Source organism: Vanellus vanellus (genome assembly GCF_965231255.1).
Source record: "Vanellus vanellus genome assembly, chromosome: 7".
Classification (NCBI taxonomy): domain Eukaryota; kingdom Metazoa; phylum Chordata; class Aves; order Charadriiformes; family Charadriidae; genus Vanellus; species Vanellus vanellus.
Genome location: NC_138912.1, coordinates 1345142 through 1357635, shown reverse-complemented (window position 1 = coordinate 1357635; position 12494 = coordinate 1345142). Strand labels below are relative to the sequence as shown.

Genomic DNA, 12494 nt, shown 5'->3' with positions numbered 1-12494 from the left:
GAAGGTCCCAGCACCGGGTCCGGTGGAGCCACCGGGAGCTCAGCCCCGGCCCCACCGCCCGCTGACTCGGGGACAGGTCACCGCAGGACTCGGTCAGGCTCCCAGAGTTTCCGACGGCTTCCTAAAGGGCAGGTTCGCTTTTCTGTAGCTCTTTGAGGCTGATTTGTGAAAACACCTTTATTACTGTTATTTGCTCTTAATTATGATTCCTACTTTGATTGTTTTTCCACTGGAGATAACGAGAGTTTGCAGCAACCTATAGAGAAGAATGCGATCTCCTCAAAAACATTAAAGAAAAATCCATACTATACTTGAGTATACCGTTTTTCTCTTCAATGTAGTTGGCAGCAAATCAAAGATGACAAAAGGAGGAAGAAGAAGGTATTTTGTATTTTCCAGAGAAAGCTGGAAACAAATACACAATGTTCCTCTTATTTACATTACTTGCATGCATATGAAAACGTAACGCTTGCTCTCCCACAGTGACGGCCCCTCCACAGTGCAGCCCTTTGATTTGGGCAACCTGGTGACCAAACGTCATGCTGGCCTTCCTCAAAAGTCATCTAGTCATCAAAAGGCTTTATATGGTTAAACCCTTATTCAGCACAATGGATAAAATCAGGAGGGTTTGCGTTTTCAAATCTGCCAAGAAGATGATTATGAAATATATTTGATGTGAAATGTATTAGAAACTACGATTTCGGTTTTCAACAAGCAAGAAGCCGCAGATCAGCACGGCCCTCGCACAAATCTTCATCTTCTGTCCCTGCACTCTTTGAACAGTTTTAATATTTCCTCCATCTCACTTGCTTCTGACGAGCCAGTCAATACAGTTCTTGGCAGCCTCAAGGAGGAGTGTGCAGGGCTTCAAGCGCCGGAACGGCACAGAGGATAAAGGCAGTGGGTGTTTACCAAAAGCAAACCAAACCTGACAAGAAACTTTAAACTGCCGCATGTCAAAAGAGATGTGTGTGAACTTTCCTTCAGTTTTAAGGTGTCCGTGTCATAAAATTTTCAGCCATTTCCAGACAGAGCTGGGATACTCGGCAGCGTAAATTCAATCCGAGGATCTCATTCGAGACAGGTACGGCCGTGGGCAGAGCGGCCTCAAAGGGAGCCTCCAGCTCCACTTATGGATTTCCCCAGCGCAGCTGACCACGAAGCATGTTATGAAACTTTTATCTTAGCCGTGAGCTTGAGGTACCCACGAAGGAACCGGCTCAGCTGGACGAGTGAGAGCTTCTATACCAAATGTGTACGTGAACACCCACAGCACAGGTCCATCCATTGCGGACCCTTCAACACCTCCACAACCGTGCTCTTCCCTAGGTGTGACGGAGCAGATAAATCACGCCTGAGCCGACACCTTGTAACTCCCAATAAATGCCGGGTTTTCCCACGGAACGCGGCTGGGAAGGTGTGTTCAGGAGCCGCGGTGCCACACGGCCGGCGAGGGCTGGCCGCCCTCGCCATGGAACAGCCTCCCCCGGCCCCACCGCACCATCCCCCCCTCCATTAACAGGGCTCCCAACGTCACAACCCCATATGAGGGATTTCACCTTATTCGGAAAGAAGCTCCCAATTTCCATGCAAAATCTGATGGCTTTTCGATCGTGATTTGCAATGGGTCCATGTGAATCTAACCAAAGCCGCAAGACTTCCTCCGGCCTTCGGGAAGGGCGCTGCCCCTCCGCTCAGAGCAACGCGGCCCCATTTACGCGGCAGTGAATGAAGCAGCTTTATCGCACAGTGCAGCACAACGCATCCTCGGAGGCTCCAGCCAACAACGCTTCACGGAGCGACTATCCAAAAGATAAGGGCATTATCACTGCGCTGCTCGGGAATACCGCTGGCACGGGAAACGCAAAGCCCAGGGACGCGTCGGGAACTTGCCTTTTGTGCCATCAAATGCAACGCTGCTGCCAACGGCCCGACCGAGTAACGGGAGCTGAGGCACTCCGAAGGCGCTGGCACCGAGTGAAAGCAAACGGCATAAAATTTGAGCTGATTTTTTTAAGGCAGCGTGGAAAGCGTGGCTTGGTTGGAAGTACGCAAATAGACAACATATGCTCCAGCAACAGAATGGGCAGATAGAAACATAAACACACCTGTTAACGTCTGATCCATCAAGTCGGTCGCCATGAAGGTCACCGCCGGTGCAGACACAGCAGTTACGCGGGTGACTTGCGTCGGCATCAAAGGACCCACGTGAGAATCCACTCTGGAGGCACAACCTGCATTCAAACCATAAGGAAACCATTTTTTTTTTCCCCAGTAAACAAAAATGCCCTTAAAAAACTCACTTTTGTTTCTGGCCGTATTTCACAGAATGCTCTTTTAATCTCCTGCTAAACATTTCTCTCTACCCTAAACCAACAGGCTTTGATTTTTTAGTTGAATTACTGGTCTACTCTGGCCATGATGTCCACCGATTCTCAGCAAATATGCGTCAGTGGAAATTTTAAAGTAATAAAAATGTGGCCCTCAAAATAAGAATTTGCAAGGATACATTAATGCTTTTAGAACAGATTACAGCAAGATCGGTTTTCTTATTTAAGACTAAATAACACATCTCCGGTTTCTACCGTTACTCCATCACAAACTCTGTGTCCCACTCCATCCATGGGAAATTATTTTGCCAATAATTTAAAAGAGCAGCTTTATCCGAGGCAATCACGGTCTGCTGAGACAATCCACAAAACAGAAAATCACTGAATTGCTCATATACGTCATTCATGGTAAAGCAGCAATCCACGTCTGCTGCTAAAACTATGCTAATTAACCAGGCCACTTCATCCTTGAGAACTCGTGGCTGCTGCCGAATTTGAGGTCACACCTTGAGCACCGGTTTCCCATTAGCTGTACATTTAGACACGAAACCATTTTTCAGAAACTGGAAGACCCAAACCACATCATCTCATTTCAGACGGAAGCTCGGGCGTCCCACCAGCAGGCTCCGCACCCTGTTTGGAAGCCACCACTCCAAAACCGAGCCGGCAGTAGGGACACAGCCCCCGTTTACGGCAGACTCTGGGAATAACATGGTATTTCCCAAGCACAATCCCAGCTGCAGAATTCCCTGCCCTTTCCTTTCACTAACTACTCCGGCGCTGTCGGACACTTCTCGTCCCAACTCCTCTGCGTTTCACAGTCATAGGGATCATTTCTGGAACATTCACTGTTAGAAAAACTCACTCGCACACTCTAAACCTCTTCATTGATTTTTGTTTCTCGGACTCCAGGTGCCAAAGCAGATTATTAAACCCAACTCTCACCGACACGGGAACGCCGGCTGCATTTTTGAATACAACCGTAGCATCAGTTTATCATTAAAAAGGGCGCTTTTTCCTCCTGAAAACTAGAGTTTCGCATGCCGCAAGGACACGAGAGGGTATCTCCTCCTCGCCGTGGGGTGTGGGGCCGGGCAGAGGTACCGTCCCCTCCGCAGCCACAGCTCCACCGCGCACCCCGGCTGCCCGCGCTTGGAAAGGCACGACGCATTCAATAGGGGGGTCTTTTAGCAACAATATAATAATGATGGTGCTAATTATTCTAATGAAGCATGCACTTTGCCGTAAGGCAGACGTATATTCCATTGAATATAATCCGAATTACCTGTATGAGTAAAAACACGCACCACGAAATTCACGGTGATCCTTTCCTCCAGCCCCTGCTCTCCCACCGCAACGACCAGGAGACAGCAGTGGAAGCCAGAAACTCTCCAGGAAAAGATAAATCTGAATATTTTGTAGTAGATTGTTCAAATGAAGAAGGAAATAGAAATTGGGACTACAGAAAGCCTAAAGAAAACCCAGTTTGCACCACTCAGAGACTGCCCGGCAGCACATCCATGTATTTCTGCCTTCACCCGGAATCCCTAAGCCCAGAGCTCTCGGTGATGGACAAAGGTCTCTCTCGGAAACGGAAGATAATGCTGCTATTTTAAAGGCTCTCCTGGTGGCCCAAGCCATGTTAAACATCTTCTTCTGCCCAGCTGGAAATACAAAGTCCACAATTACGACTGAACCCGGGAAAGCCCACGTCTTCTACCCGGACCTGGTGACATCCTCTACAGAAATACAATTCCAGCGACCGCGGGGCTATTTTCTTTCGTAGCCAGCGTGTTCTCAAAGCTGCCACTTCAATGCGCTTTCTCGTGTCATCAGTTCTGTGTTCCCGAAGCAGACGGGAATTCAGGCTATCACCGGACTTTGTGGGATTCACCCTCCCAACAGGTGAAGCAGAATTTAAAAGATAGTATATCATTTTAATCAAATTCCATTTTTTTAATAATCTTTTACAACAACAGAAATAGATATAAAATAAAGACTCTTATATTCCGACTCTAACCGTTCTAGGATTCTATGAAATAAGATTTTATAAAATGAGAAAGCCATATGCCATTAAAGGGTTAACATGGCTAAAGAACCATCCAGGGAAAGGTAAAGCTTTGCGAAAACACAGTCTTAGGAAAAAGCAGGAGGCTCATGAAGCTTTAGGAGCTGGGGTCAGAATGCCATGTTCGCTGAATACCCAATAATGCATTTGCACAGCCATGTCTCAAGGCACGTGCAAACACATACCCACAAAGCACAGATTTTCTTAAGCAATAACTCCGGTGTATGAGTCCACGTGTGGCGCCCGTCTGAACTGGTGAGAGCCCTCCACGGACCTGCAGCGGTCTAGAACAAACCAAAACGGGTACCAAGAGATGCTCCTGGATCGTTACCAGCAAGGGAGCAGGAGGAGAGGGGAGACAGCAAGGAGACCTCTGCGATGCACTAACTGTCCCGACCCAGCCGCTCCTCCCCGGGACGGCAGCACGGCCTACCTGGGGGCACGGGGAAGATTAATGGCAAGTAGCTGCAGGAAAAACTCCAGAAAGGGAAACATTTTATTATTTCTCTTCTTTGGTGGTGTTTTTTTGGCTATTAAGTCCAGGTAAGAGAAATTCCTGCAAGACATGATCTGTAGCATGATAAAGAAATTACCCTGCGAGGTACTGTGATAAATTTAATCCATATTTGCTTTGAAGAAAGAATGATAAATAAGGCATTTATGGAAAAGGAGCAGGTTGGTGTGCTGTTTGTTGTGCTACCCACAGCACAATAGCGTAACTGGAGGCACTTGTACTTTGGCCATCGCTAACAAGACAGTGAACCATTTTCCAGCTCGAGATGATGTTCGGACCTCAGGCAACGACAGGGTTTGGTTTTTTTCTGCTTCTGCCAAAGCCCCTGGCGAAGCTATTAACTTTGATGAGCTCTCTGGATAGAAAGAGACACTGAGGAACCATCAATTCCAACACTGAAGTCTAAGGTGCCTCTGATTATATGGAGCAATCCATGCAAAGGCAGACTCACGACAGCCCCTCCAGTGTTACGGAGACGCCCAGCGGGGGACACGCGTGAACAGACCGAAATTCTGGTTTCCATATCCTTGGAGACCGTTTCATAAGCTGGGATTGCCATCTCTCACTTAGATGTACGTCACTGCACAATTAATTCCATAAGTAATATTTTACAGAGCAAGAGTGGTTTGGTTTTCTTTGGCTTTTCAAATTAATTTTAATGATAACAAAAAGGACACTTTAATCCTATCGCTTCCAGAGTCATCAGAGACAGATTAAAATGGTATTTCATCATCTGGTCTCTCCCGATTCCGGTGAGGTACGTGCACTCGGCTGCCTTGCTGTCTACAACAATATACTCGGAAAAGGCTATGCAGCTATTCCGAATTTATCCAAAATGACCATCTTTAAAAATAACAACAAATCAAAAAATGCTGGAGATGATGAGCACGGCCGGGAATCTCTGCCTTGTCTTTTTCCACCTTTAAATTTGCAACGGAAGAGGGAAAGGTTCACCCCTACAGATGCGAACCTGTGCCACCCAGCGGGCTCAGCCCAGGTCCCCTCCTGCCGCCGCAGGTCTCTGGGGGCACAGGCTTGTCTCAGGCAGCCCCATGCTTTCTGGACAAGCTCGTTGAGAAACACTGATCCCAAACCAGCCCCCAAGCACGGCTGGGCAGCATGGCTCCCACCACCACCAGGTGCCGGGGGCTGCGTTACCCTGCAGGGGAGAAAATCACACCCGGCCCCAAAACCACCCCCGGTCCCATCCCACCACTGCCTCCTGTGCTCGCAGGAGCCTGATACCCTGGGATGCTGCCCCGGGATGCTGCCCCACGATGTCGCACTGGGATGCTGCCCCGGGACACCGGCACGCAGCCCATGAACCACACGTGGGCTACACATGCAGACACTTGGAGATTCACTCCCAAATTCGGAGGTTTATAGGGATACCAGGTAGAGGTAAGCACACACTAAGGTATGCACGTGAATTTCAGTACACAAGCAATTTTCTACACCCAAAATCGGAATCATTTTCATAATGTGCTTAATTATCTCCCTATAGCGAGACCTATGACATATATGTGAGACACTTGAGATCAGCTCCGCTCGTTTTGCTACCACCCTGTACGCTGCATGTTGAACCACGACTTTCCAGTATATAATTTCAACTGCTTCTTTATGTTGATTTATTATCACATCCCGGAACAATAAAATTATCAGTGCATCTTTCGATGTGATCGAAGCAATTAGTTCACAGCTCCCATCCATATTGGAAGCAAGAATATACATATATATACATATATATTATTTCATACATGCAGATCGAGTTCAACTGCTTACTTTAATTATATCTGATGCTCACCAAACAAGCTCGAATGATTTAAGGCAATCATAACCTTTAAGGAATAAATATTTATGCTTTCTAGTTCTTCGTGCTCATAAAAAGCAGTCTTCGCAAGAGATGGATCTGGAATACAAATAAACTCCGTGGACTGAGTTTAATGTCACGATGCAATAGAAGCTTTCGGTATGAACCGAACATAACCCGGGCTGGAAAAACAGCTAAACAGGAGCCTAACACCCACCCACGCACACTCGGTGCATTTCAGGATTAACTTTAGGCAAATTTTACTATACGACGCTACTGAGAAGGGGGAGGATCAAAGTGATCTTTCCTATGAAGTTTCGGACTACCGTTCGAGCCACGGAGCCCTGAGGAGCTAGTCGTGCGTTCGGAGAACATCTGTCCATTTTTAAGATTATTTCAGTGCAGAGGCATTTTGCCGCCGCTTACAAACCCGAGCAACCCGCGTCCCAACCGCACTGCGAGGAGGACGCTGCAAGGACAGAGGAGGACAGCAGCAGGCGAGCGGAAGGTTCAGAAACCCGAAGATCCTCTGCGAGTGATGCGCCGCCCTGATTTGCATCCCTGATGAGCAGACGCTGATTTGCAGCCCTGATGGTGGAACCCGGTGCCGGGGGGAGCTCCAGCCCCCCGCCAGCCCCCCGCAGCCCCCCGCAGCCCCCGGCCCAGGAACTGCCTCTCTCCCCTCTGCGCCCGGCCAAGGGCAGCTCGGGGATGCCAAGTCCCACAGCCGCACTGGCCAAACTGGGAACGGTTACAGCCACACTGGCCAAACTGGGAATGGCAATAAAGGACAACCCCGTCACCCAGCATGTCTGAACTGGCATTTTTACGCTGTTGCTTAAGCACCCGAAGAAGCGAATGGGAAACTCTGCGTCACATAACCGACCCGCTGTGCCTCACCTCCAGCAGAAACCACCCTCCCCGGGCACGCACCAGGACTCAAAGTAAATTAGGTAGTAGATCTTCCCCAGAACAGATAACTAACTTTTCCACCTTTGTTATTTCCAGCAAAAAAGGCTGTATCTTGTTTTACCCCGCACCACACAGACAGATCACTGTTCGCTCCCTCCTCTCCTTGCCCATCACCAAAGCAGACCTCAGGAGAGGCAGCAGATACATCACCGACGCTCGTGACCGGGTTGAAAGGGATAGGATGGATTTTCAGGGCAAAACTGTTCCTTTTAAATGTTTACTCTGTGCCTCAGCACCCGTCTGCTCTCATCATTCCATTCCACAGTGCGTGGATGTTAACGACCCGCGTTAAGGGGAGCTGTGCCGCCCACAGCAGAATAACACACACTGGTCCTGGGCCGCACCATAGCTGGCTACGGCGGCCGAGGTCTCCCGCTCCCGCTGTTAAGTTTTAATTCTTACCTTTTCCAATTAAAGCTTGGCACTACCAACATTATCTTAAAGCTAGGATAGCAGTTCGGCGGGGGTTTAAGACCAATTTTCCGCACTGTGATTCCAACAGCCCTTAACAGCATCAGTTTCTCCAAAAGAAGAGGGGCCCCATAACTTATTTTAACGTATTCATATTGAAAATATCCATCGCGTGGGCCTAATCTTACCCCCGGTGAAGTCAGCACAAGTCTCTCTGTTGAGCTTTATGGGCACTGAATCACTCTCCCGACCCCGAAGCGATCCTCCCCGCAGCACAAAGCTACTCTTCATGCCACGGGACACAAGATATTAACGCATTATTGAACAGCCTCGTTTCTCATTCGCATTTATTTTCCCTAAATTTATCTCAGAACTTGTTTTTATTCGTGGCTTTGTAAGACTGTCTCAGGCACGGTGCCACCCATAAGAGCACAACGCGCCCGGGTGACGGCAGGGCACCGGGTACCCGGCACACAGGGCCATCCCAGCGAGGTGCTCAGCCAACCCGGGAACCCGTCAGGATAACCTCTGTAAGAACTTCTACAACTCAACTACACAATCGCAACACGTGTTTGGTGGGAAACCCACAATGAAACAGGAAATTGTGGTCCCTACAGAGCGGGATGGAGGGGGGGATGGAGGGCCACCACCAGTGCCGCTCCCCCTGTGCCTGGGACGCTCGCGAAGGTCTCCGGCTGCTTCTGAAGCAACCCGCTCCCCCGACGCTGATGACGAAATGACAGCAAACATCCTCAATAAATCACGCCAATTAAGAGAAATACAAACTAATTATTCGAAGAGGGAAGGAGGTGTCTGGGAGAAGGGGGAGCTGTGCGAGGGGGTCCCACAGCCCTCTCCCCAGCAGAACTGACGCACTCCAGAGGGAAATCGCTGCTGCAGGGATCCATTCCTACCCATCCCCCCCGCTCCAAGCACAGGGGTAACTCCAGAGAGAAAGCCCCCCACTGAAATGGCATCTTCCAGGCTGTCACCACGACGGGTAGAGAAAACGCCTCTTCAGCACAGTGCCCCACCGCCCGCCCGCTGTGTGGGAAGAAAAATGGGGAGAAAGAGGTGAGATACTGGTGATGAATGATGCCCTCCCCTAAGGAGGGAGAGGCGTTGCTGGTACCCAACTCCCCGCTCACAGGAGCCGGGCTCCGACCGCTGTCCCCTCACCTACACAGGGAGCAGAGAGCAGGAAAGCATCCCAATGGTTCTGCTGGTTCTCACGGGGTTTGGCAGCCTTGGCCTCTGCGGGGGCAGCCGGGAGCCCCCCCGCCCCAGGGCTGGAGCCACCGGTGCCTCGCAGGTACCCACTGCCTTCGCTGTCAGCGCATCCTGCCGTGACCCCCACCTGGGGAAGGAAGGGAATGACACCAGGCCAGGAGCCCAAGGATGGCACGAACCTGCCAGAGCTGCTCTGCAAAAGGCTCAGGAACCCTGACTGTATCTCTCCACAACAGGGAAGCACAGAATCACACAATCACAGCATCTCCCAGATTGGAAAAGCCCTGTAAGATCATCCAGTCCAATCATTACCCCCAACACTGCCAACCCACCACCAAACCACGTCCCTGAGCACTATATCTACACGACCCCTAAATCCCTCCAGGGACGGGGACTCCACCACTGCCCTGGGTAACGCGTCCCAGTGCCTGATGACCCTTTCAGTAAAGAAATTCTTCCAAATATCCAATCTAAACTTCCCCCGGTGCAACTTGAAGCCATTTCCAAATGGTTTAGGCTGGAAAGGACCTTTAAAGCCCATCTAGTGCCACCCCCCGCCCTGGGCAGGGCCACCTCCCCCCAGCCCAGGGTGCTCCCAGCCCCGTCCAACCCGGCCTTGAACCCCTCCAGGGATGGGGCAGCCACAGCCTCTCGGGGCACCCTGCGCCAGGGGCTCACCGCCCTCAGCATAAAACATTTCTTCCTTATACCTATTCTAAATCTCCCCTCCTTTAGTTTCAAAACAACACTTTCAGTGTATTTTAAGCCCGTAACAAACGCTTTCCAGCCAGCCCTCTTATCCTCCCGCATTCCGCTCATTTCAGAAGATTCCCCCTCCCACTCTCAAAGCCCCACGATGCCCACAGTGGGTGAATTAGCCTCTTTCCACGCTCGGGGGAGCCCAGCCCTGCTCCCATCCGCACCCTTACCCCCCCGTGCTCCCCCTCACCCTCCCGCCTCGGCGGCCGGACAGCCCCAGCCTGCTCCAGCCCAGCCGCCTTCCCTGGGCACAGCCCAAACCGCGCCGAAGTCGCACTTGCAAGAGCGACTTGGCATTTGAAACGGAAACCTCTGCGAGACCTTCAGCTGCAAACCCAAAGGGGCTCAGGTACGGAGGGGCCACCGGCCGGGACTCAGCACCGGCCCCGGTGTCACTGATGGACCGACGGCGCCCAACCCGCCCTCCTCACCGCCGCAGGGGGGACAGACAGGGATGCTGCGGCAGCGCCGGGGGTCCCCCATCCCATCGGTGCTGCTCCTCTCGGCCCCGGGCCCATCCCAGCTGCCGAACATCAGACACCAGGACGTGGCGGGCGCAGCGTCTGCGCGAGAGCGGCAGTGGGCTGGAGCAGAGGGCGAGCGAGCGGTCCTGCCCCGGGAGAGCTCACAGCGGGAACCCACGGCAAAGCGGGGATGTCCGTTGCATCACAAACCTGCCTTAAAATGCAAAAGCTTCATTGCCTTGGCGCATTTCAAATTAGTTCTATGATATTTCAACAAGATCAAGACGCACCATCAAAATATTTGTTATTTAGAAACATCTTTAAGTCAGGTAAGTTAAATTTCGATTGGAGACTACCATCCGAACGGCACTCATCATAAACTTCACTGCCTTAAAACAAGAAAAAAACACTGCGCCTCTGCTGCTGAGAGATGGAGGTGTCACAGGGCTGTTCCCCGTTACCGAAAAGCTCTCACCAGAGCCCACCGGGGTCAGCGGGAAGACACCAACAGCCCCGGAAAGAGGACAGTTAGACTTAATTCTTCGCCACACCTTAAATAGTTCAGAAACAAGACAAGAAACGGAAAATACATTTTAGCACCCTTGCACGCAGTTAATCAGTGCAGGCACTCCCCCGCACGGCAGCACCCACCAGTTCGGTGCCGCCAGCGCCGCCCCACGGGCCGGGCACGGCACACCGGCCGGGCGCAGCCCCGGCACCGGGCACTCCTCCCCCGGAGCCGACACCAGACCTGCCCCACGCCGGCGTTATCCCCCCCAGGTCCGTAGCACTCCCCACCCCCGGGGAAAACCCCATGGTCTCCGCTCCTGCTGTTTCCCGGCTTCATCTTTTGACGGAGGCGAAGACCCAGAAGATTTCCGATGCTCAACCGGCTGAAGCGCGGAGCCGCGGGGCCGAACCCCGCACAGATCCCGCCTTCCACGGGGACGGCACCTTCCGGAGGGTGCAGCCGGGCTCAAGCGTGGGAAGATGGGAATTTTGCTTCCTTTCCTGCGCTGTTTTAATCTGTTCCAGCACCTTGTTTTGTTCCTGGCACAACAGCGTTTTAATTCCTCTGCTTTGTCAGAAAGGTTATTCTCACTTGTTTGTGTGTATAGTCACTACTTTCTGCTGTGCACAGACAGGATCACCTTTGGTTTCCAGAAACAGCGAAAAATTTCAGTAGTAAAAGCCCAAGAAGTTAAATTTCAAAAGTGCGCCCATGACCAAAGAGTAGAAAACCTATTAACAGTATAATTTTGTTGACTTTCAAGTCACTGATGCAACACTGACAATCCCACGCTCAGTCAGGAGCCCGGCGGGTACTCCGCGATATGCTTATTTCTGAGTCAAATGTGAGCCACAACGACTCTTTTTTACATCCAAATTGAAATGTAATAAGAAGGTATTAACAGAGAGTGTTAAATATGCAGCGGTGTGGCTCTGCCAGGGAAAGGCTTTACCTTACGTGCCCCGAGGGCCCCGCGGGGCGATGCTGACGGAAGGCGGGCTTTGGGCTGTGCCCTTTCCGTACCATTTACAGGAATTCCACTTCTGCACGGAAAAATCAAACAAAACCCAACCGACCAAGCCCAGAAAAACCTAAAGCAGGAGACAACTTATAAATATGAAAGAAAACGCTAATATTGAAGCTAAACACTCTTTCCTCACAGGGGCAGATAGAGCTGCTGTTTCCTTTTGCGGTGAACACCTACAGAAAGCGATGGTTTGGGGAGTAGAAGACACAGCTCCCAAACTTGCCATCCATTCCTTATTTCTTTCTGATAATAACCCTGAACACGTACCAACTCGTGGAGCGGATGACCGTAGTGGTGTAAAACGCGTTCCAGAGCTGCGGGGAGGAACTGTGGCACCGAGCGCATCAAACCCCCCTTCTCTGCCAAGGCTCAGAACTTAACATTTTCTGGGGTTCTGT

General features: G+C 51.0%; 1 protein-coding gene across 1 annotated transcript in view; it reads right to left on the bottom strand.

Moving 5' to 3' along the window:
* TCERG1L (transcription elongation regulator 1 like) overlaps positions 1–12494 on the bottom strand; it is a gene marked incomplete at both ends in the record, with an annotated part of 100635 nt that overhangs the window by 38446 nt on the left and 49695 nt on the right. Inside the window, one exon of the mRNA XM_082486561.1 lies at positions 2109–2234. Within this exon, the coding sequence (XP_082342687.1) occupies positions 2109–2234 (126 nt within the window). The remainder of the gene's footprint in view (positions 1–2108; positions 2235–12494) is intronic.